Source organism: Lipophrys pholis (genome assembly GCF_963383615.2).
Source record: "Lipophrys pholis genome assembly, chromosome: 7".
In the NCBI taxonomy this organism is placed as follows: Eukaryota; Metazoa; Chordata; class Actinopteri; order Blenniiformes; family Blenniidae; genus Lipophrys; species Lipophrys pholis.
This window is the reverse complement of record NC_137638.1, coordinates 12,402,257-12,428,661: the sequence shown is the minus strand read 5'-3', so window position 1 is coordinate 12,428,661 and position 26,405 is coordinate 12,402,257. Positions and strand designations below refer to the sequence as shown.

At 41.5% G+C, this 26,405-nt stretch overlaps 2 protein-coding genes across 4 annotated transcripts; both read left to right on the top strand.

Annotated features, from left to right (window-relative positions):
* Positions 1-963: 963 nt before the first annotated feature.
* Positions 964-16,910, top strand: rnf122 (ring finger protein 122). Its single transcript, XM_080467917.1, has 6 exons — positions 964-1,490; positions 7,903-8,059; positions 13,200-13,245; positions 13,348-13,389; positions 13,518-13,600; positions 14,657-16,910. The coding sequence occupies exons 1-6, from the start codon at positions 1,466-1,468 to the stop codon at positions 14,769-14,771; spliced, it is 468 nt and encodes a 155-aa protein (XP_080324043.1). The 5' UTR covers positions 964-1,465; the 3' UTR covers positions 14,772-16,910.
* A 1,407-nt stretch (positions 16,911-18,317) lies between these two features.
* On the top strand, positions 18,318-25,984 carry LOC308112399 (chondroitin sulfate N-acetylgalactosaminyltransferase 1-like). Of its 3 annotated transcripts, XM_080467898.1 has the most exons (11): positions 18,318-18,491; positions 19,236-19,365; positions 20,417-21,017; positions 21,120-21,220; positions 21,332-21,510; positions 22,127-22,343; positions 22,655-22,756; positions 23,073-23,254; positions 24,375-24,469; positions 24,562-24,643; positions 25,223-25,984. In XM_080467898.1, exons 3-11 carry the CDS (start codon positions 20,655-20,657, stop codon positions 25,507-25,509), a joined length of 1,608 nt encoding a protein of 535 aa, XP_080324024.1. In that variant the 5' UTR covers positions 18,318-18,491; positions 19,236-19,365; positions 20,417-20,654; the 3' UTR covers positions 25,510-25,984. The 3 variants fall into 3 exon arrangements, with proteins under 3 accessions (XP_080324024.1, XP_080324026.1, XP_080324025.1); XM_080467900.1 differs by lacking the exon at positions 19,236-19,365 and having other exon boundaries at positions 18,350-18,491; XM_080467899.1 differs by lacking the exon at positions 18,318-18,491 and having other exon boundaries at positions 19,172-19,365.
* The last annotated feature ends 421 nt before the right edge of the window (positions 25,985-26,405 follow it).

Genomic DNA, 26,405 nt, shown 5'->3' with positions numbered 1-26,405 from the left:
AAGAGCGACTATGCCACTGTGCAGTCTGAGTGAATCATAATAAAGCTAAATTACAAACCTTTATAAAATCGGATTTGTCTTTAAATCATGCAAGTGTTTTACAAGTTTTATCATGTCGAATCACTCAATCATACTGAAAATGTACACAAAATTTTGAATAGTTGATTATTTATTCTGAAGAAAATCTGGCAATAGCTTTTCGACCACTGCTGTGCACACAGGGTTACTGCCACCACTGAAGACAGTGTCCTTTTTACACTCTTTACTCTTCTTTTTGTTGTAATCATGGAAAAGGTTGCAGGAGCCTCCATTGACCCCCTTCACCCACCCGCACACACTGGGTGAAGGAGAGACACACAGAAATACTTGTTAATGTCACTTCCCACCTTCAGAGGGAAAATGAGGACAGGATATTTCTCTGTGTGTTTCATAACAGTAACGAGCGGATGGCTGTCTCTCCATCCATTCCATCGATCTAAACAGTTTTTACCCCAGAGCTGATTTTCCCTTTGGATTACACCATCATCTATTACACGTAACCTTAAATATTTCAATGATGTTTTCATTTTGTTCTTTTTAATTGTAAAGGTACTGTCTCTCAGAATGTGTCGTGATTGAAGAAACAATGCATTGTAAAATAATATTTAAACATGTATTTCATTCCAGTGGTTGTATTTGTGTTGTATCAGTCAGTGAGTCTGGTGCTTGTCCTGCTCCACTCCCGGATTAAATGGCCTATAAAAGAAAACAAGCTTTTTCTAAAGGGAGAGACACAGGAAACACTCAGCCCGTCCAGCGCGAGCAGCGCGGACGCTGATTGGTCGAGCCGCATGTCCGTAGAGTCTGCGGGGGGGCGGGGCCAGGGAGAGACGACCCGTGCTCCAGTTCTCTCTCTCTCCTCTCTCTCCTCTCTCTCTCTCTCTCACACACACAAACACACACACTCACAGATGCTGCTGGGTCAGTGTCATGCCGTCTATTAATAATCACAGAGTCAAAACAGCCACGGCGCGGAGGCGAGAGAACGGAGAATCCTCCTCATCCTCCTCTTCATCATCCTCCACATCCTCGTCAGCGCTTCAACCTTCTGCAGAGCTGAACCATCGCGCGCGCTGTGCTGCATAAGTGCGCTCCAAGTTAGGAGATAAAGCGCCTGTCTCCCCTCGCCTCGTCTCACGACCTGTTTACTGGAGCTATTGTCCGTCGCGCGCTCTCTCTCTCTCTCTCTCTCTCTCTCTCTCTCTCTCTCTCTCTCTCTCTCCCTCTCTCTCCCTCTCCCTCTCCCTCTCTCTCTCCCTCCCTCTCCCTCTCCCTCTCTCTCTCTGACTCTCTCACACACACACACACACACGCAGTCCTCGGGCTCCGCCGCCGCTGCACGCCGCCGCCGTCCTCCCTCTGCACAGGCGGCTTGTTGGTAAACACGGATCGGATCCCTCCGGCGAGGACTCCCTCTGGTGCATTGATGCACCCGTTTCAGTGGTGTAACGGTGAGCGATCATCTCACATTACGTTTGTCGGGGCCTCGCTGATAGTCCGTCCAGTACATGATCCGAGAGTGAGCGAAGGAGGTGTTTTCTGAAATGTTGTTTATTGTGGCACCATGAAAAACCCCAATTATAGCCAGTAAAAGGTGCCATTGGTGCTCCGTTTGTGTTGAGTTCTAGGCGCTCTGTCACTTGTTGGGATCTTGATTTAAATAAGCATGTACAACACTGTAATCAGCAAGTTGTGGTTTGTTTACTGGAAGGAAAAATGCTGCTCATGAGGACCAGTGGGTGGAAGCAAACATGAAAAATATACTGTTAAAAAAAAATGTTATTGTCAAAAATGTGTCTTTAAAAGAGTATTTATAGACGTTGACTATACCAAAGACCATACATTTCTCCTATAATTATTAGAGCTATGAGACTGAAAACTATCCCCTCACAAAAAATATTCATCTTTTTTTAACAACCATTCTGTTTACACAATACAACTATAGATATATATTCACTAATCCATTAGCTGCTTGCAGGTTTTTAGTCACCTATGATATTTTTTGCTGGGATTCTTACAAATGATAAAAATGCCTGAGCAGTGATTGAATGTCCGCCTTTGTATTTATTAGAGTAAGACACTATAATAAGCCCTTTATTTCCATTCAAGAGTGGGTCCAGTCAAAACCCCCCACAAGGCCGCCCTTTGTGTTGTCTGTGTGTAACGTTTGCCTCTCTGGGTAACCTTGTTTACGCTGACTGTTATCAGTCTCTCACTTACACTCTTCTTGACTTCAAACCAATTATCTTAGGAAGCCCGAACAACTTCTCCTCTGTTGTTTCACATCCAGAAGTGTATGATTGACAATGAAACAAAGAAAAAAAAAAAAACAAGCCAGCTCATAGCAGTGAAATGGTGTTTCTGTGCTCCGTTGTGATGGGCAGACCTGGGGAGGCTGATGGATCCGGGGTCTTTTTTCCCCTCTGACTTTGAATGCAGGAGCCCCAGCAGCCTCCTCGGTGGACTCTTGGTGCCGTTCAGACCAGAAACAATTACTCCCTTTGTGCTGCTCAACTCCCCTGCTATTCATTGGGGAAACAGTGTGTGGACACACACACACACACACACACACACACACACACACTGTGTGCGCGCGCCGTATCAAAGAGTGACATTCTGCTGGAAAAATGAAGCAGTATCAGGCGCCCTCAGCCCAGCGTCTGCCCCGTGTGCCCCCACTGTGTCTGTGATCGAGCCTATTTGTCCCAGTGTTTTGTGTGACACATGTAGCACTTTCATGTCTGTGGCTCAGGAGTTCTGGGTCCAACCTACTTTCTTTCCGAAGGCGGCAGCAGCAGCAGCAGCAGCAGCCGTGCAGGCAGGCCTGAGTGTTTCCCCCCCCATGTGAAGTGCTGAATATTTGATGGGAAGTTCTCTCTTCAGTGCGAGCGGCGGCGGCGGAGGTAGCTTTGTGTGAGCGCGGCGTATATAGGACAAAAAAAAAAAAAAAAAGCATCATCTCACAGGAGCTGTCAGTGAATCTGCTTTAGTCGAGGTATTTTACAGCTTTATCAATTCACAGAGGGACTTTCTTGCCTTTTTTTAGAAACCACTGTCTGAGTCCGATTTCCTCTGTCCTCAAAATGAGAACTTTCGCTGGTAAGCCTGCATCATCCCATTTTATGCATCCGCTTGGCGCCATGGCAACGGGGCCTATCACGAAAGCGCCGATATATAGGTCAGTGGCCGTGCAAGGCTCCACCCAAAGCAAAATATCACATACAGCAGTCTGCTTTCAATTCATACAAAAGTGGAGGAGGAAAACACAAGTGCCCGTATATGATGAGCACAAAGACTTCAGGACAAATGACCCAGATTTGCATCGTGAGTCTGCAGCCGCTTCACAGGTGATTTGTTGCCATCAGCTGTGCAGTGACATGAATACACACATATGCTCCCCCCCCCCCCATTCTCCCTCTTTCTGGCAGTATGTGTCTCTTTGTCCTCTCAGCATCTTTGTTATTTGGACCGTTTGACACATGTAATGGAGAAAATTAGGTCAACATGCCTGTTTGTATGTCCACATCCTCACGCCTCTACAGCTGCTCGTGGGCTCACATCCTCCGTATTATTCTGGGAATGTAAAGGAACTAATGGCACAAAAGGAGTTTACATTGTATTATCATGCATGTTGGGTTTTTTTTTTCTTAATGCCGCTTCTGATGAATTATCCAAACACTTTGGATTGTTTCGGGGAAGATTAGGATTATCTGCCACAGTATCACCAAAGTTTAGCATACGTAGAAAAATAAACAGTCATGAAATCTTGAAACAATGAAAATGTGATTCTGAGAGGGAATTGTTCTTTCTTACTCACTGATTCTGCCACGAATATATTGATTCAGTGCATTTGGTCAATTTCTAAGTGACGCCCGACAATCTGACCTAATTGAAACAGTTTTATCAAGATTCGAGCTCCAACATCGTCCTCGACCTAGAAATAAGAATGTTTCTGTGACACGTCTGGTGTGAAGAAGTGTGAGACAAATGCTAAGGTAATATGCTAAAACAGTAAAAAAAAACAAAAAAAAACAGTGTGAATTTAAGAGTGAAAGTGTAGGTAGTGTTTTACTTTGGTTTTTAACACAAATTTAGTTCAAAGGGAAATAATTGAATGAGTAAATGGAAACTTTGAAAAATGTATTTTGTATTCAGATAAAATAGTTTATCGTACCACTTTTGTGCTGTGTATGGATTATGATTATTGTAAATTATTTTATTTTTCAAAACCTCTCTGGGGTATTTTTATTTTTTTTTAAATATACAGACCCTTTACAATCTATCTAGTAACTTTTTCTAAGCCTCCTATTATTTATTGACTTTTGATTTTTTTTGGACCCGATCTATAAATAGCATCATGTGCTTGTAATTTAACATCAGCTTCACTCCCCCTTTTTTTTTTTTATCTGTGGTGCTGATAGCAAATAATCATCCAAATGATGGTAGATTTTGATCAGCTCATGCAATCCCAGGAGAGGACGTGGAAAACGTATTAACCACTTCATTATGTGTGGCTTAAAATCATTTGCTATTCTAACAAAGTAGGAACTTTCAGTTTAATGTTCACAGAGTCTTGGCGGCGGGATTTCATCAGTGTTTCATTCACACACAAGTTGGCTGTGTTGATGGAGATTAGTTAAAAGTTTGATGCCTCTGGTAAGAATTGTGTCTTGCAGAGTGAAGTGTTGGAACTTGAATGTGGAGACTCAATGAGACTCTATTAATGGAGAATCTCGGCTCGTTCAGCGTGAGTGGAAGCGGGAGGCGAGAGGTATCGATCCTGTCATACTGCAGTTTCCACTGTGAGGCCTGAGAGGTGTCGGATTGAAATGTCAATGTGTTACTTTGGCTGCAGGAGTGACGAGAAATCTCACGATCGATTGAAAAAGCAATGCTACAAGAAAACAATATCCATCACAGGGGAATTAAATTGGTAAAGGTCTTCATCTGCTGTTTGTCTGTCTAGTCATCCGTTGCATTGATCTTTTCATTTGTCCACCCATAGTTTTGAGCTTTCAGTAGCCTTTCATTTATCCTTCTCTGGATCCATCTGTCCAACCATTTATTCACCCATTTCTTCATCCACCCACCTTTTTCCATTCACAATCCATCTGCATGTCTCTACACGGTGTGTCTGGATTTATAGCCAGCTCATCTCAGGAGTTGCAAACATAGGCAGTCAACACATTCACACTCACACAGTTTTAAAAGGAAAGCATGTGGGTGGTAACTTTGCTTTCGATGAAGCTCTTCGCCGGGCAGATTCACAAGAGTTGACTTCACTTTGTTTTTATGATCAGCCCCGCTGCCACGTGGCTCACAAGGCCAAGAGTCGGTGGTCCTCTATCGAACCAAGTACAAGTTGATCTTGACTGATTACTCCCTTGTCTCTGGATGAGCGTGTGCTAATCAGAGAAACCAGCTTCTGCCGTGTTTGATCGAAATGAAAATCTGCAGAGTCTCTTGTTGTGTTCCTGATGTAATCTGCAGACGTATCAGCAGACTGCGATGAGTCCCGCGTCCTCATTCACTATCGCTCGCTGGGTTAGCGTGACCCTGACCTCACAAAGGCTCCTCTCACATGCAAATACTGACTTTTTATTAGTCACACTGACACAAATATGCTCGCTGTGTCTCTTTGTCTCTGTCTCTCTGATTCACTTCTCTTTTGTCTGCCGTCGTCCTACTTTGAGTCTAATGCTTGCAATCTTGCAATTTGACGTTCTCTATTTAATGTGCATAATGAGTGTAAGACAATATTGTATTGTGACTGTTATAAATAATGGCACTGACAACCACACTACACAACCCTCTGAGGGTCATATCAGTAGTTTATTTACGTGAATGTCTGACTTTTATCAATTATTTTTACTCTAAAATTAGTTCTCTCATACCTTAAAGAGATTCAGGGTTACTGTAAGTTCATTTACATTTTTTTTTTTAAATTAATCACTTTCACAGTTGAATCACGAGTGCATTAGGGCATACAATGGTAAGACGAGTACGTGAAAATCTGGTTAGATCTCTTGATCTCTTGAAAAGTACACGCTCAACAGTTAAACCTGTAGATTTTCAAACTCAGAGAATAATCATAACTGTGCTGCTGGAAAAATAAGTGAACCCTCTGACTAATTACTTCTAAAAGCTTGTTGGAAGCCAATCGACAAAATGAGTTTTGATTCCAGTTGTATCGACGAGTGAAAAACACTAAAATGTTCTGAATCACAAGAAGAATCTGCAGCTCTAGAGATGCATTTGCTCTAAGATGGTTGACTTACATACAAAGCCACCAGTTAAACAAGCTGTTCACAAACGGAGGTGATTTAGTCGTTTGCCTGTTCTTCCTAGAAGTAGACGCCCAGCTATGTTGAACCCAAATGACACAAAGCACAAGATTGAGTGACGTAAAATTAAACCTGTTGAAGAAGTACAAACTCTTGAAGGAACCACTGAAGCAAGTTAACGCCTCGGTCCATGAGTTTACGACAAGGTTTTAACAGGACCATGCACCTTGGTCCAAATTAAACAAAGAAAAACTTGTAGCTCTTTCTATAGCGTACATGGAGCAAAGCCATCTATACATACATGTATGTACAGTGGAGGGAGCATCATGATTCACAGCTGCTTTTCTTCCTTTGAGCTTTTATCGAGTGGGTGCGAGAACAAAATAATTAAATCAAGGTATTCTTGGTCTTATTCAGGGTCTATGCAGATTTCCTGCAGCATTGCCAAGGTTTCATGATGGTGTTAGATAAAGACATGGATTATTCTAGTTGTCAGGTCAGTTTAATTGTATGATCATATTGTGTGACCAGGTCCTAGAATACCTAGGAAAATTCATTTTTTACTTGACACTGTACGGTATGACAGTGACACTTGCTTTGCTCTCTCCGAGAGGCTGTCCTTTGGTTGTTGATAATATTACGGTTTCTTCAAACTATTAAACTTTAAAATCAAAACTGCACACAAAAAAATGCCACAGTAAATATACTAAAAGTTAGCGTACACCTTTCAACAAGTCGAGAGTGTCTGTGAAATGAAAAGTTAGACAGCCTATAAGATCCTGTGAACTGTGCGGTCTGTTCAGTGTTGTGCCGCGCTGGTTCTTCTTCTGTTCGACCTGCATCTTTATCTACAGGCAGGGGCATTACAGTGAGGATCTATTTCATGGTAAAACCAGCACACAGAGGAGCGGATCATCAAAGCAATGCAGGTGGACAAAGGAGGACCCCTCCAATGCAAGTCTCATCTGTTTTGATTAGAGCACACTCCAATTTTCTTCCAAAAGTGCTCAGTTCAAGATGAGAAAACCACATTGTGCTGCGCTTGTGTTTTAGATTTGCAGTCACTGGTAGTGCATACGGATGAGTCACCACACTATCCAAGAACACGGATAGCCTAAAAAGCAATTTTGGGAGCCATTTTCATCAAATTGCACTCTTTCTTCTAAGTCTTGAAGCTTAATAACCAGATTTGATCAGTGTATTAAACGTAAGTAATTCAGATTGTATGGAAGACAGCAGCACAAATATAATCTTTTCATCTCTGGCTGTCGCGTTTTCATATGTCCACTCGAGTGCCTGCAAACTGCTCTGACCTTGTTATTGGACAAAGGAGTATCTTAAGAGATTCTGGCTTGTTGCTTGGATACTGAATTAGGACTGTTTTACATGCTTAAGTACATTAAAAATGACTCCTTTACCATTATGCATGTACTGCGGTGGTCACAGGACTCTGGCTTCCTTAGCCCTATGTGTATATATTTTGTGTATTTAAGACTACCTTCACATAAATGTATTTATTATACTGTAATACACTGTTCCTGTAAATGGGCCCTGAATTCTTGAATCTGTCTTTATCTAGGCTGCTTCTGTGGTCTGGGACTAGTTTACTCCAACAAGTCGTGCACCATGCCGCCCATCACTTTCCAGGACCTACCTCTCAATATCTACATGGTCATCTTTGGGACGGGCATCTCTGTCTTCATCCTGAGCCTCATCTTCTGCTGTTACTTCATCAGGTGGGTGGCTGCAGGAGCACAAACGTGCCATTTAAAGAGAAGGAAGATGCCAATAAAAGTGACATTTATTTAGTTACTTAGGTAAAAGTGTCATCTTGTGTCACACTTGATGAAGTTGTTTGGGTTTTCTTAGCCTTATCCCAGCTTTCAAAGTCTGTCCGGCTACAAATATTTATCTAAAACCTGCACAGAAAGGTTTTGGTCAGCTCGACACGGCCTCACTCTTGGACCACAAATGAAGCCAAACAAAGTTTTTCCGTGACCAGATTTCTCTTAAGGGAGTCAATGTGGGCGTTCTGGCTCCGTATTAGTGCTGCTGAAATCTCCCCAAGCATACTGCGACAGCCCACACATTTCTTCCGTATCCACAATTCAAAATTTAATGCATTTTGAAGGTAGGTGGTTAATTTTTCAGTCAACCACATTTTAAAGAAGAGCATCTCAAACTGTCAAAAGTATGAACATGACAGCTCAGCACAGTGTTTGCCTAAATCAGTGCATTAAACAAGTGTAGGGGAGAGGGGTTTTGTGTGTGTGTGTGTCAGGAGGTTCAGGAGGATGGTCTCATCTTGCCACACAAACAAGTATTGAACATCAGTTTGCATGCTTAGAAGCCCTGGGATAAGTTTAGTGGAACAATATGATATTCTCTAGAATTGAAGTCCTTGAATGCTAAAAGTAGAAACACCGTAAGACACTCAATGAGTCAGGAGGATTAAAAAAAAAAAAAAAAAAGGAACAGGTTGACCTCTCCTGCAGTTGACTGTGAACTCCCTGATGAGCTGAGGGGAACGTTTGTGTATGAAAGGACGGGATGTGAGGCAACAGGATGCCGCCCGTCACAATGTGTGAGGACAGAAGTGAGGGAAGCTACAGACAAACTTGTGCTCAGTATAAACACGGCCTGAATAGCGCACAGTCTGAGCATAGCAAATCATCATAAATGAAGGTCTGTGGCATACAAAAACCTCATCAGGAAATAGTAACACCTGCAGTTGAGTTTGCTTTTGATCTCAGGCTCCCTTTGGATGACTCAGCATCAGGATATTGCAAATGACCTTACATCTCATAATGGGATGTTCTATTTTTGGTCTTGTTGTATATGAATTAGAATTGATAACCAAGTGGTGGTTTGTCATCAAAATGCCAAACCATTGAGGAAATAGACGAATGCAGGGGCCCTTTGCTGTCTGGAGGAAATAAATCACAATAGGAACAGTGACATGCAAATGTGTGAATTTGGTGGCAGACACTCAGGTAGTATGTTAGCTCACGTAATTTGATACTAATAAAACTTTTATTGAATTTAAACCATCAAAAGAGAGATAGAAATTTGACTTGGGACGTCAAAACAAAATAATCTCACCATAATGGCCATATTAGATAAATATCTTATATAACAATTTCATTGATTTTGTATGACATAACAACTTATTGTCTGTAAAATAGACAAAACAAAGCAAATATTTACAGCTATAGAGCTTTAGAGGATGACCAAAGAGTGAACGAGAGACATGCAAAAAGGACGACAGAGGGATACTGACATTTATAAACTCCAAATCTGTAGTTACATCATCCTGAGTTTAACCAGGAGGTGGCATGCTGTATGATTATACCCTTCACATTTTTTGAAACCTCTGTAAGTGTCTTTGACTACATTTATTAATCACAATTCCACAATGAGATGACACATTTTTATTCCGGCACTCGACAATACAAGAGTATATTTTGTTTTCACAAAAATCCACAGCTGCCGTGTCATGATTACTGACAATATACTGCTTCGACAAACATTAAGAAGACCCCACCTTTTGATCAAGATCATGTATTATTATTGTCATCATCATCGTTATTAATTTCTACTGATATACATAGTGTTGGGGTCGTGAACACAATTGTTTTATGTGACTGAATCTCACCACAAAGTCAACCATCAGCCGTGTCAGAGAAAGCTCATGCCGTTCGCGCCTCCCTCAAAGTGTCCGTCTGTGAATCATAACCACTGAGTCACTTCCTCTGGCGCCGTCAACATGCTGAAGGTAGCCCTGGGTGGGAGTGTGAGTGTGCATTCATTTATATCGACTGATAAACCAGATGAATACCGTGTAAGAAATGCTATTCTCTGTTGGGGGCAGGCTTTCTATTATTATTATTATTATTATTATTATTATCATTATCATTATCATTATCATTATCATTATCATTGTTATTGTTATTGTTATTGTTGTTGTTGTTGTTGTTGTTGTTATTATTCAGAAACCCATTGTCTCTAAAAAAGATTCCTCCTTCATGTGATGGGGTTTTTCAGCACTCAGCCATTTCATGTGTCTTACATGCAAACTCACGCCTGCAGTGAACACCAGTGAAAATGGAGGTGGCAACAAGAGAAGCCAAAAACATTACATCTTTAATGGCTCCCCAGTCTGCTCCAACAGTGCTCAGGAGCAATGCAGCTCGTCAGAGCGATGATTTGGGGTCTGAAAGGTACAGCGGCCAACTAAAAGTGGTTTTAACCCGACAATACAATGATTAAAAACCTTCCCCAAATAAAGTCACCGACTCATTTAATTCAGGGCCAGACAGTCATAAAATTTAAAAAAGCAGGCTAATAATTTCTAAAGAAGCAGGCAGTGTTTCAAAATGTAAACACAGTTGTGGATTAAAAAAATAAAAAAATAAAAAGCTGGCTGGTGCTTCACAAGTAGCTGCACATAGACACACTGCATCTGACAAGAACTTAAATAAATGACAAACTGTCTTATTTCCTGCAACAATGTTGAGTTGAAAACAGATGCTATCTCACCCCCAGCGAGGTGAAGGACTCAAAAAATGCTTTGGAGGGGAAAATAAAAGTCGGCTTCAATTGATTGTGATCATGGAAATACAGAGTGACAGCACTGTATCAGGCACAGAAGTCGTTTAAATCTGCTTATGAAAGGATTTTAGTAACAATAAAATGAGAATGATCTATGATACTTTATATCTAGATGTCCAGACTTCCTATTTTTTACTTTTTTTCATAGAATGACATTTCATTGTTTGGAGTCAATATGCAAGTATAAAGATATAACTCATCCAACACGAGTTAGATGCGTTCAATTGGTAAACTTGAGTGTACATCTTTGTATATAGTCTCTGACTGTCATGGTTGTCACATTGAGGGTTTTTCGTATTCTTTATTTTATCTCTGTTCAAGTTCAAGTTAAAATCATTTAAATAATTGTTGAAACTGTGTTTTTATAGATTAATGTCTAATAATCAATTAACTGTATTGTGCGTTAGTGATTACTATGAAACCAGGAAGACCTTCACTGGCATTTTTAAACAGCATTGCAGCCACATTGATGTTTGTTTTATAATTAGAGCGGTAAACTTGAATAGGGTAATCATAGCAGATGGATGCATGCATGGATGCCTGGAGGTCATGGTGACGTAGTGGTTAGTGCTTTCTGCTCACAGCAACAAGGCCCAAATACCAGCCGGGGCCCCCTCTGTGTTGAGTTTGCATGTTCTTCCCATGTGTACATGGATTTCCTCCAGTACTTTGTTTCTTCCCACAGCGCAAAAAACACGCAGCGTGGGTCCTTGATCAGGACCCTCAGCCCCAATCGCCTCAAATAAACAAACAAACAAAAAACACAAACAAATGAGCAAATAAATCACTAAATAAATGGGATGGATGGATGGCTTTACGATATCAATAAATCGCAAACAGTTGGCGCTGCTAAAATCATTAACCACAGAATCCTTCTGTACGGGAATATAGATTAGAGTGTAATCTATATCGCTCATGAGCGAAACCCGCTGAGGTTTCTTGAAAAGATTTTTCGATTCAAGCAGACTGAATATTACACAATGAAACTCCATCACACCCCCCCCCCCCCCCCCCCACCCCCTTTCACCCACTTCACATCATTCTTCTGGCATGAGAAACCTCAACACATGTTAAACGTGTATCCTTGCATTGTTCACCGTCGCAGACTGCAATCTGCAATCAGTGCAAACCCAAATGACAAACACAGCGGATAGCTGCCGTCGCTCTAAACGCTGACTCAACGGAATAATGATGTTTTTCAGGGACCTGATCACAAATAAACATTCACCTTTCATCTCGGAGGCTGTCGCTGCATTTACTTTCAGGCCTGAATTACAGACAGTGATAGACATTTTAGTCTAAGATTAGTTGGATCAAAACAGGAGGCCCAAAAATAACCCGGCTGAGCAGACAGAGCTTGCCAAGTGATAAAGATCTCTCCATTGTTGTTTTTGTTTTTTTTGGGGTGGGGGGTGCTGATTCAAACAAGCAATGTACTCATTAACCGTGTTTTTGTGTATGAATGTGCTCAAGCATGTGTTGGTGTTTTGCATATGTTGCATGGTTGTGTAAGTGTGTGAACAATCTGTGAATGTGTGTATGTGTGTACTTACCTTATCCGCTAATAAACATGTTTTGATACTTGATCACGCGTATTTCAGGTAATCTGTCCGCTTTGTACATCAGTATGAGGAACATTACTTTTTACTAAATGTATCGAAACATTAAATAATAGAAAATCCACTTAAATATTAATATATTACTTATATAACCCAATAAAACGGCCATTTTTGCATAATGAGATGTTTTACTTCTATTATTATTAGCATAGTTTAGTGAATATTAAAAATTTTTAGTTTTATACTGATCAAGAATTGTTGCTGCTTCCTCATTTGTATTTTAGCATTTTTCATTAAATGAGATTACAGCTAAATTACAGTTCAGCCTTGTCAAAATCAGAAGTGGGCAGGCATGTCATTTTGGTGAGAAATATGACAAAACAAACCATGTGTTATTATTGAAATTTTTTTAATACATGATGTACTTGTTTTGCGTGTTTGTTTGTTTTTTAACCATATATGAAATTGAGTATAATGTACTTCTACACTGGTTCATCAGAATAAAGGTTCTGGGAGAACTGGAGCTGACCTCAGCTGATTATACACTTCTCAATATGGCATGTCAATACAGCCCGTCTACCCTCTCACACAGACGTTTTCTAAAAATAAAAGTGTTCTTTCTTCTCCTTTCTTCTGTCTCCTTAAACATTAAGCACACATATTATAAAGGTTGATCTAATCATCTGTATCTTCTTTTCATTCATAGCAAATTACGACACCAAGCCCAGAGTGAGCGGTTTGGATACAGAGAGGTAAGACAGGGGTTTATTTTTAGCAGCAACTTTACAGATCTGAGGCTAAAAAAGCTCTTTATAAAAAAAAAAAAAAACATGCTTGCTTTGTTCCTCCCACAGGTAGTTTTAAAAGGAGATCCCAAAAAGCTGAGCCTTCACGGGGTAAGAATGACATTTACCTGCACATTCGTGCCGAGTCCTGCTCAGACTTTCAGGTTGGAAACTGTTGACTCATGATAATTTGATGTAATGGCTGTCCGCTCTCACTCTACCCGGTCTGTCACTCACAGCAGACGTGTGCCGTGTGTCTCGAGGACTTCAAAGTGAAAGACGAGCTGGGAGTGTTGCCATGCCAACATGCTTTCCACAGGAAGTGAGTAGTGCACAGCAGAGCCTTTCTTCAAGCCTTGTTTTTCTGCCCGGCACCTGCCCTGGTGTGTTCAGATGAAAACGGCGGCGTTTGAACTGGTTGGTGACTTCAGATCAAGGGTCAGCAACCCTTTTCACAAGGCCTTGTAGCCGCTTCAGTCCCTCCTGAGTGGCAACTACAGTACGAAAAAACAAACAACAAAACCTAAGGCTGGGACTTTGGCAGTTCATTGTCATTTTAGTAATTACAGGAAACATTTCTCAGTGCACCTGAGAAAGTTCCTTATGGTTCCCTTTTCAGTTTACATTGGGCAAATTGGGCCAAGGTCACTGGATTTATTTTGAATCCTGTGCAGAGACAAAGAAACCTGCAACTAATGGCATTATTATCGTGGGCTTGTGTTTGTCCAAATGGTAGAGAAACTAAAAAACTATTTGAATATAAACTCAAGTGCAGCATTTTCCCCATAAAATTCTACTTTACATGTCATAAATCATCCTCACAGATAAGAAAACACCTCAAAGCCAGTGATAGAGGCCATATTCTGTTTGACAATGTTTTCACTTCTCCTGTTTTTATATACTTACAACCTTGTTTTCTTTTTTGTTGTTGTTTGAGGCTTCTCTGCGGTTTTGATCATTTAACTAATTTTTATCTGAATTTTGTGTTTTGTTATCCTAATTTGGCCTGATTGCATTTTCTCAGTAACATAAAGAAAAAGTCTTTTTTTGTCCTGACTGGGAAATATTTTCGAATGCGAATGAATGCTCACGTTTGGGAAACATCCCACTAACCCCCCCCCCCCCACCCCACTATGACTTCATCTAACTAGGAAACAGTTCCTGTGAAAACACTGCTGCCACGCAAATCACAAATCAGGGCGTCATTACATCTCAGTCATGATAGTAGCTTGTCAATCACAGATACATTTGTCACTCCCACAGAGCTCTCGCATACTCATGCATGGGCCAGAAGTGTATGATTGTGTGAAAAATGAGTAATGACCTGCAGCAATTTAGTTTCCCTTCTTATTCCTCATGTCCGCGTATCTCTTGACAGGTGTCTGGTAAAGTGGCTGGAGGTGCGCTGCGTCTGTCCCATGTGCAACAAACCCATTGCCGGCCCCCCCGAGCAGCACCACAGCATAGGGACCCTGCTGGATGAACTGGTTTAATCCTGTCAATGACCCACCAGCCAGCAAGCGACGCTGGCAATATCTGGGAGAAGAAGAAAAAAAACAAAACAAATACAGCTGGTGTGAGTCAGTGATCAAGAGAGAGACACTGTTTTGCCCTTGAAGTCCAGCAGAGCACCAACATGATGGTGGTAAATTGGGGTAACCTAGTTACCACCCAGAGGAAGACTCTAAAGGATGCTGTTGCCAGGCAACAATCTTCATGATGGCAACACGACACCTTGTGGTGTCTGAGAGATTATCTTCAACCACCCACACATCGCTCCACCACTCCTCTTTCAAGATCCCCTCACCACTTGTTCCGTCACATCTTCTCTCGTTGCCTCGAGTGAGAGTAATGGCACCACTGAAGTGGAGGAGAAGGTTGGGTTGGTTTTTTTTTTCTTTTTTTTTTTTCTCTCACAGTGATGTGGACAGTGTTAAGTGTTTTCTCAGCGGGATGCGCTGATCCTCTCTGAGTCTGTATGAGGCATGTCTGCTGTGATGGGTTCAGCCATGAAATACTTACCCACATTGGTTGAGATTACTGAAACTCCCCCAAATGCCAGAGAATAACACATTTCATATTCAAAAACTTTGAGAAAACACATTTAGATACTGTGTTCAACATCCCTGGGGGTAGTCCAAGGGCGGCTTTTAGAGTTTGTATAAAAGAACAGCGAGGAGAGGAACAACAAAAATGTCTGGAACCTGAACAGAATAATGATACTCCAGAGAAGGCACAGAAAGTTTTTTTTTTTTTTTTTTTAGAACCTGTGAAAAGGCATTAAAAATGATTTCAACAAGGTTACATTTCAGTCGCACTGTTTAGTATTAACGGAAAAGCTGAGTTCAAGCCTCAATACTAGGATCAAGATTACAGAGAACATGCTTTTCAAACTTTTGTTAAAATGGAGTAAAACTAGATTTCTCAAGCACTCGAGTTTTCTTCTGCTACGATGAGTTGAATACATACTGGAAGTCACACATACGGTTCTATCATGACTACATACTGCACATTGTCCAGTTGTGTTTTCCACTTTTATTGTTCAGAGGTGGTTTTATTTGTGTTATTATAAATCCAGGATTTTCAAAGTGTGAGTGGATGAGCCCCTCCCACAGTGTGCACCCCAAATTCTCACCCCTCGCAGCATTGTGTTATTCCAAGTGGTAAATTTTGGCTACATGCTGGACGTACTATTGTTTTTGATTATAAGATATTAGTGATAATGGCTGGTAGGATGCATCAGGCTAGTTAGATCCTTTTCATTTCTAATACACAGTAAGCCTTTATCTGTCGGATGAAATCATGATAAAATGAAGAATAATCATGCTAGGAAATGACTTTCCCTCTAATCCCAGATTATTCCCACTCCGAAGCTCTCTGGCGTCCCCTAGGGGCAGCACGCCCCCCCACACTTTGAAAACCACTGTAATGGTTGGAAGGACCTGACACATTTTGCTTCTCACAGCAACTGTTCTGTTAAATATCGTTTAAAATCTCTTTTTAGATATTGCACTTTGAATTCACAAGAAAAAAAACAAAAAAACTCTTTGAATGCCTTTGTTTGTCTAAAATGTTCGACTGAAGCTCGGATGCACCACAACAGGTCTTTTTGTTTGTTAACTGTGGTGACTCTGTCGTGAAAGTATATGAAGTATCAATGCTGAAAGACAAGGGAAGCGCCAGTGTTGGTCCTCAGTGTTCTTCTGTGAATTCATCTGGGAAATTACTGAATCCCAATTTTGTACACAGTCGCATTGTTTCTGGTGAGTCTGTTTTACATTCCTCTGTTGTGAATTATTATTTTTTATTTATTTATATATGTGTCTGTGTGTGTGTGTGTGCGTGCGTGTGTGTCTGTGCGTGCGTGTGCGTGCGTGTGTTTTACAAAGATTCTGAAAGCAAAACACTGCCTAAATTGAGCACTAATCTCACAAAGCACATTACCCAGACATAGCAGGCACCTGCACTGTAATTAAAATGTCCATGTGCCAAGAAAAGAAAAGTAATGAAAAGAAAACTTCTTGATCCTTTTGCCTTTTGTGCCCACCAACAATAACCGTTTTCACCCAGATTCTGGCCACATTCCACATTTTGTATTCCAACAGATGTAAATAACAATAAATATGGTTGTCTGTTTCCTCAGTGTCCTGCTCATTTCCTGGCAGTCATCATCTGGTGCAATGATGCATCAATATGTATGGCAGTGATGTAATAGGTTCATTTAAAATCATTCTTCCCATTTAATCTGCAACTCAGATGAGTGACATTAATGAAATTTGATGAAAACATTTGAGCCTGAGCCCAAGTAGCCATCAAAGATGTTTCAGGCATTCTCAAAATTATAATTTTTTTTAGATATTTAGAGATTATATGTTTTTTGCCAGAAAGCTATAGCAGATCATTTAACACAGTAGTGTAAAATATATGACAAGCGGGTTAAAACCAGGACAAATCCCAAAATGTCTTATTGGTTTGAAAATGACAAAAAATATACAATATTTATTCTTATTAATTTATCCATTGTTCGTTTATTTTTATTACGTTCAGTAGACATAACACAACACTGAGATCTAGAACTGAGCAACTGATTACATTAATGAAAGCGACAGATATGTTTGTACAATCAGCATTACTGTACCAAAAAAGCTGCACACCATGTATCTTAATTGTACTGCCAGTATCAGTTGAATAGGTCAATTAAAACCACTGCTTGAGACAAAATAGTCATTTCTTTCATTTGCCAAATGTTTCAGACACAGGTCTCTGGGTTTTATTGTTTAATACCACAATAAGTAGAAATAAAGTGCTTTTTACCAAATTAAAAACAAAGCAGCTGTTCGAACAAACATATAATAGGAGCAGCACAGGAATTAAAAAAAGAACAAATGTGTTGTATTTTATGCTTATGTTTGACTTTAGCTGAAAGGTTGATTCATAAAGTAACAGTGATAAATAACATCACATCATCAAAGAGAAGGTCAGATTTATTTTTGCTCTTTTCCTTCAATTCCAATTATTTTATATTTCAGAAACATAGCGGGAAATATCACAGTTTCCATTAAACGATTGAATACAAATGGCAAAAATACCTTATGTTCGTAAAAAAATAAAAATATAGAGATGAAAAACAAGAAAAGAAAAGTGACATACTTGAGGCTTTCAAGGAGTCTGTGCTCATGAGTCGACGTCTGAATGAAAACAAGGACCATCTGTACGGCGCCTCATTAAATGTGCAAGACCCCATCCTATTGGCGGGGTCTGATGGGTACCTAGCTATTTCCCCACAACAGATTGCAGGTGGCAGTGCATCGCAGGCTGAAGGGCATTCCTTACTCTGGCTGCCTTCTAATTAGACTTAAGGGCAGAGCGGTAGCCACGGAGGACCTGAAAGGGGAATTGAGGATGGGGGCAGATGGTGTGAGATCCTATGTGGACGGTTTGGAGTGAAGGATGGAAAAAGGGAGAGGAGAGGAGGGAGGTGCGGGGAAAAGGTGGAGATTGAGAGGGGAAGAGGATGGGAGGGAGAGGAGGTCCTCTGTAGTGTGATTTACTCCAGCGAGGCCACTTCAGCACTCACTTCTGGTGGGTATAGAGCTGCCTCCACGTCTCTCTACAGGTCATTTTCTCACTTTTTGAGTTGTGGACTGGGACGTGAGCTGTTTTCACTCAGTGGACATTTGATCGTAACATCTGCTTGAGATTTACATCCATAGGTGAGTATATACATGCATGTTTTTACAATCACTTTTTGATGGTCGAGCAATTTAATTGATCTCGAGGTCAGGTCAGCTGAGATGAGAAGCTATTTTACAATTACAACATCTTTATGAGCTGAAGTCATGTTGTGGGTGCCTTATGCATCTTTGTGTGCTAAAACACTCAATTTCATTTGCTTGTTTGAATCTGTATTATTAACTGTACAGTGTTTTAAAGGTCCACGTGGTATGAACTCATGCATACGTGCATCCTCTTAGACACACACACACACACACACACACACACACACACACACACACACACACACACACACACACACACACACACACACACACACACACACACACACACACACACACACACACACACACACACACACACACACACATACACAGTTTGGGTGGACCTGGAAACATAAGCAAGTCTTTCATGAATTCGGCCTCCACCTGAGCTATAAAGGGCCAACTGTGTAGTGAATACACTGATTATTGGCAACACACACACACACACACACACACACACACACACACACACACACACACACACACACACACACACACACACACACACACACACACACACACACACACACACACACACACACACACACACACACACACACTGGGTGGAGGAGAGACACACAGAGAAAGGCTTGTTTCTGTCACTTCCCAGCTTCAGTGTCGTGGCACTCAGAGTGAATATAAGGTCAGGATATTTCTCTGTGTGTGTGTGTTCCATAGCAGTCAAACTAAACTCGACCTGCAGCCCAAACTGCCCAGACTCTAACGTATGGAGAGCGTGTACGATGTCGAGGAAATGAAATGAGTAACTGACAAAACACAGAGACACCATCAGGACAGGATTACGCAGGTTGGTTCATTTGCCTTTTTCCTGTTGTAATTCAAGTGTACCTGGTCAAGTCCCAGTTTCTGACTGCCAAGGGTTTTTTAAGGTTGACGTGAATGTTGTTGCTCTTACACGTGTATTCAAAACTATTCATGATGATAGTCAAATCTGCGAGATACATTGATTCATGACTGATGTTATAGTTCTTCCTCTGTAACTTGCTCTGCAAAAGAAAACTGCCAAAATGTCAGTCCTCACCCACCATGTTCCAGTGTTGATTTGGTTGATGACGCTTGACTTTGAAGCTGGTTCTCCATCCATCCATCCATCCATCCATCCATCCATCCATCCATCCATCCATCCATCCATCCATCCATCCATCCATCCATCCATCCATCCATCCATCCATCCATCCATCCATCCATCCATCCATCCATCCATCCATGTGTATGAGGAATTGAGCAATTACAAAGACGTGTTTGTTAATTGGACAAGGAAACAGAAAACCCCAACATATGCACAGGGAGAAGGGTCCTCAAGCCAAACCAAGCTGGACAATATGCATCGTCTCAATAATGTTGCTGGTCCTCCAGTATGTTCTTAGTGCTTGTTAATGCCAACATACTAGCAACAATACATAACAGGTGCATGCATGATGCTGGTTATTTTGTTTGCAAACTGCATTAGTGTGTAGAAAGGCATTATTTAACAACTGTAGACATAATTTATTCAAAATAATAGTATTCAAGTAGCATGTATTGTAAGGTTCATTCTACAGGAACATCCTCTTGTTGTCATGGCCAAAGCTTTAAGATTCCTGTCAATGTATACCTGAATTCATATTGTCTACCTTCCACCTATTTTAATAAGATTGCTTCATCCATCTTACTGTACTGTTGCGGTACATTTGTGTAATTTGAGTCTCACACAGACCGACGATGCTTGTAGAAAACTGAACTCTCAAGAACCAATCCTTTTAATCCCCAACACCAGGAACTTTGGACCTCACATGGCTCTCACATAGCCAAACTGTTTGTGAGTCACTGCTTTAATATGTGTATTTTTGTTCTCATAGGGAAGCTGCACCACCCAGTTGATGATCTCAACACGAACATACGTGCCGAACACTAATGAAAGCTTGGTGCCTTTGGATGAGGTCAGCATGAGAAAACAAGAGGATTTCAACCCGTCATTTCAACTTCAACCTACAGTTGAGGAACAATGGGTTGCCCACCTTTTTGTGGATGGAGCTCCATGTGACAGTTAATTTGAACTCCTCAGACATTTAGGATTTGTTTAGCAGACGATTCGCCATGTTTAAACGCTGGCTGCTGGCCCTGGCGGCCCGCATCGGCCTTGTTTTGTTGGGCCTCTGCTGCTGCCTGTTCCTCTTCTACTTCCTGACCTGTAAACCAGCGTCTGGAGGCAGCCGTCAGCCTCAACAGTGGTCTAGCAGTGCCACCAGTAAGGAGGGGTACATGGCGCTGCTGCAGGAGAGGGAGGACTCTCACAGGCATTACATCAACAGCCTGACGAAGCAGATAGCCCAGCTGAAGGAGGCTCTGCAGGAGAGGACGCAGCAGCTTCAGGAGTCTCTGGAGAAAGCTAAAGTTGGAGGGATTCTGCCGCAGGGTTTGGAGAGCCTGCACAAAACCCCCACACAGTCTGACCTCAAGGTAGGGAAGCAGCCCAATGCAGGTGCAGAAAAGATGGATAGATTGAATGAATGAAGTGTGACATTATAGGTGTTGTATTAAATGATCCATGGCATCCTGCAGGAGTTCTTCCGCTCCCAGCTGAACCAGGCGGAGGTGAACACAGGTGTGAAGCTGCCCAGCGAATATGCACTGATTCCTTTCGACACTTTCACCCTGCAGAGGTGAGCAGGACAGTGGAACTGGTGTGGCTTCACCGCCGCCTACGTCTTGATTTATCTAATGCACTGATAAGAGCTGTGTCTCAAGAGTTGGGTTTCCTTGGGGTCTCTCAGGATATACCAGCTGGAGACGGGGCTGACGAGGCACCCAGCGGAGCGGCCTGTGAGAAAAGACCGAAGGGATGAGCTGATAAGCACCGTGGAAACAGCTCTGCACGTCCTCAATGGACCTCAGCAGCATGTGGACAGCACGCGGCGGAAGCGCACATTCTCCCCGTCAGACTTCATACAAGGTGGGAAAGAGCTCAGTCCACCTTCAGATACAATGGTTTTCCTCACACTGTACAAAAACATGCATTTAAGGTACGTTAGTGTCCCTAAATTGACCGTACGAGCGTGTGGGTGTCTGTGTCCACCTGTGCAAGGTGGACCGATGCTTTCACAAACAGTCAGCTGCGATCGGTCTGAAGATTGATTGGATGAAGTGATTATAGAAGCTGGATGGCTGGATGGATATCAATCATTTCAGAGATTCTACACATGTTCTGGTGTCCAGCCAACTGGCATTTATACAGAGCACTGTGAAAGTTTCCACGCAGGTTTGGAGGAAATGTTGGCGGAGTCAGCTTTCTATAAATATCATAAACCTGGAAAAACACAAATCACATACTCACATTCCAATATCCAGGGGATTCTAGAGCCACAAAGTTCCCTCTAACTTACACCTCTTTTAGGACTCCTGGAGGAAAAAAAAAAAAAACTTGCACAGGGAGAACATGCAAACTACATACAGAGGGGCCTCAAAGTCTGGACAATCTCCCTGTGAGATGAGAGTGGTGACCACTGCTCCACCCTCTACAGAACGTTTCATTTACTGTCCCCCCCCACCGGTTCTCATCTCTGTCGCAGGGCTGACTCGCACGGAGCGGGACAGGGGAACTGTGTACGAGCTGACGTTCAAAGGCGACGGTCCCCAGGACTTCACCCGGCTCGTGCTCTTCAGACCGTTCGGCCCCGTGATGAAGGTGAAGAGCGAGAGTGTAAACACGCGCAGCATGACCATCAACATCATTGTTCCTCTTTCCAAGAGAGCCGACACTTTCAGGCAGTTCATCAACAATTTCAGGTACACGTTCACAAGTTAATGGGCGCCGTTACTCCGTCTCACACACTCCTGCTGTGACTGTATTCTCGAATTATCAATCTCACACTGAGTACTGTGTGTGGAGGAGCTGAGGGAGTCATTATCTTAACAAAGCAGCCTGGCAGAAGACCAATAACACTCCTCACAAGCGATAAAAACAAACAAAATGTATGGATTTTACAGGCCTGTGGCTTTAATTGAATTGTCCTTATCTGAAAACGAGCCCTTTGTGCTCTTTGAGAATGAAGTAGAGGAGTGGTCCTGATGTGAGTTTGTGTGTGTTTTGGGCTCAGAGAGGCGGGAATCCATCAGGACGGCAGGGTTCATCTCACCGTGGTCTATTTTGGCCGGGATCAGATAGACCAAGTGAAAGCTGTGTTGGACCAAACTGCCAGGTAAAGTTGCTCAAGGCCATGTTGAATAAAATAAGCATCAGTAAAGGAGATGACAGCATCATTATGTCAAGCGTAATTATGCTTTACAAAACACTGTATGCTGTTGTGCATTGTCCATTTTGTTTCTTTAAGTGACAAATGATAAACTTGTGAACTTTTGCCGATTTTTCTGTAAACCTTTGACATGTCCCGAGAACTTGAACCACATCGAGACCACCTACTCTCACATGCGGTGTAGGATTATCCTATGATTGTCCAGGATGTCATATATGAGGACAGAAGCATCAAAGTGTCTGACGGACCCCTCATTCTTCAGAGAGACTCGATTCAGGAGCTTCACGTTGATTCAGCTGAATGAGGACTTCTCTCGTGGGCGGGCCTTAGACGTGGGCGCCAGGGCGTGGAGGCGCAGCCAGAATGTCCTGCTCTTCTTCTGTGACGTTGACATCCACTTCACTGCTGACTTCCTAACGTCCTGCCGCGTCAATGCCGAGCCTGGTGAGCGACGGGGCATCCTCACCTGGAACACTGGAGGAATTACACAAGAGACGAACAAATACACATTTTCACAAAATGTATCAAACATGTTTAGATATTATTGTCATAGCGTCTGTAAGATTGAGTCACCAGTAATGTTAAGTCACTAATGTTAATCCAGTCTCAATGTGGTGCGTTTCCACACGAGTAAAACACTTGACGGTGGCGATCATTTCACGGCCACTTGTCCATTTAATTAATTCACAGCACACAGGCTTTTCAATTATCCCGGCGAATTAAACTGCAGGTCGAGGGTGAGCGGGGCTCTGCAGGGAGCTGAAAATCATACAGTAGATGTCCGACTGCAAAACCAACCAGTACATTTAATCATGACGAGCTAGTTTCAGGGTTCACCTGGAAAAGGTAATGGATCCAAGTGTCTGGGTGATTCTCAGCCTTAAGGACGTGTCACTGGTCAGTCTGTGCGACTGTTTCACTGTCAAACATCTGTCAAAGTTTCCCACGAAGGACAGAGATTTTCATTCAGATCAAATCTTTTCAGTGCATCAGTTCCTCTATATCTTTAGAGCAACCACAATTCTGAATACACACTCAAACATAAATACCTTATATTGACACCTGATATGTAAATTGTGCACAAAAACAATTTTCTATGTTGCAAAGATATGTCTTGGCACTAACTATAAATACTTCAGCTACTTTTTATTATCTATTCATGCCCGTTTGCATCCGTCTCTCATCCCTCAGGTGTAGAAAATGGTTGTAGGCGGAGGAAACTGGAAATTAGTTCAGTTTAGAGATCCTGAACTCAAAAATTAAAAAAAAAGCAGAAAGAAGCTGAATAAGAATATCAGGCGTGATCATTATTCACCAGATCATTTTTCAAAAAAGTTGTGGAACATTTGGCGTTTGCTTTTCTCCATTACTTTTCTTTGAAACCTGTTTTCACCTCGGGCTGCCCCTTTTCATCTGCCTTCAGTCTCCACTGCCCTCTACATCCTCGCTTCTTACAACAATCATCTCCAACACCCATTAATCGTGCCTGAAATCTTCTTCTTCTCCTCCTCTTACATCCATAGTGCGCAGCTGATTTGATTTGATTGTTGTTTGTTGTTTGCAGGTAAAAAAGTGTACTATCCTGTGCTCTTCAGCCAATACAACCCCTCCATCATATACAGCAACCAGACAGTCCTTCCTTCACTCCAACAACAGCTGGTAAGTAGAGAAGAGCATTCAAAAAAGCTCATCATGTGAAAAAATCATCTTGGTGTAAAAAAACTGGATTGAAGCTGCTCCTTTAATCGTAGGTGATAAGAAAGGAAAGTGGGTTCTGGCGAGACTTCGGCTTCGGCATGACGTGTCAGTACAGGTCTGATTTCATCAATATAGGTAATAAAAACACCACTTATAATATCTTCTCTGATAGACACGGTTGAATATCACTGCCAACTGTCCAATTCTGTGTGTTTATCTATGTTTTAATTAAGGTGGGTGTACAATGTATACTACGCAAGTGAATACAGTTCTTTTCAATTGCTTAATTGCCAAATCACAAGAGTAACAATCAGGATATTTTTAGACATTTTCGAAAAACTGATCAGATTTTACAAATTGATATGTTATATGTTGTATGCTGAACAGTTTAAGGGGATCTCTGGATACCGGTCCAAGAGCAGTAAAAGTGTGTTTTTGTTTGTAGTTAATTGATCTATTGTCTTATTTTTGTTTGAATTTTTCTTTGCGTTCATGTCACATTAAATATATTTTTATATTAAGGAAGTTACATGGACTATTATATCATTTGAGGAACTTCCAGGTTACAGCACACTATCATTTGCATTAGCAATTGCTTTATAAGAATTTTTTAAAATAACTATAAAGTATCTAATAGTCGATGGGGCCTCTGATGGTTTTATAGGAGCCAGGTTGGGTTATCCGCCTCCTGTGACCTGCTCTGTCTCCTCACAGGTGGTTTTGACCGCAGCATCAAAGGCTGGGGGCTGGAGGATGTGCACCTGTACAGGAAATACCTCCACAGCAAACTGATGGTGATCCGAGCTCCGTCTCGAGGATTGTTCCACCTGTGGCATGAGAAGAATTGTGCAGACGAGCTTCCTCCGGACAAATACAAGATGTGCATGCAGACCAAGGCCATGAGCGAAGCCTCGCACAGCCAGCTGGGGGAGCTCTTCTTCAGACCTCAGATTGAAACTCACCTAAACTCCCAGAAACAGAAGAGCAGAGACACATCATGAGGGAGAACCAAGAACATCTTAATCATCGCTCTGTTTCATCCCTTTATTATTGATATATGGACAGCAGGACATTCAGGTTATGTTAAGAGAAAGACAATGATTTAGTTCATGGACACAAAAAAATCATCGAGGAACTGATATCAAAACTCATATTTCATTTTAATAAAACAGTGCGGTATGTAATCTACTTGTCTCTTATAAGTTTTTTCTAATTGGTGTACTTTTTCTGGCATGACAGAGTTCCTTTACACTTCCCTAGAAAATATTTTTGTAATGAAAACGAATTTGAGAATTGTATGTGCAAGTTTCTTTTGACAGCTTATTGATGCCCATTAAAGAATTAAAGCTGATTTTTGCATTTAGTAGATGTTGAATTTTGCCTTACTGTCAATAAAAAAGGTTCACAGGCTTTTCTTTTCTCACCGGAGTAAGCACAATCACAATATGAATAAAGTTGATGTATGTTCAAAATATTATCAGACTGTTCAAGATACTCGTGCTTCATGAATCCAGATTTCTTCACTGTGGACCGTTAGGAATGAGCCTGAGAGGAGACAAGAGCAAACGTGTGGTAAAGTGTCACCCTATGTAGACATGTCCAATGAGGGTTTAGCCAAGAACAATGTAATAGCTTGAGTGTGAGTCTCTATCAACTCACTGAAATGGTTATTTTAAACCTTATTCATTAAAGTTACCTTAACAAAACTACCTAAACTCCAAGACTAAAAAGGTGATTTATTGGAGTTCCCCAAATTTAAATTGTTTAAGACAATCTGTTTTCTCAAATAATTAAAATTGTATTAATTCCTTAGGCTTTTTTTTTTTTTCATTGCTGAATCATCGCACATTGTGTAAGTGAAATTTTACAATGCAATCAAACTAACAAGGGAAATATT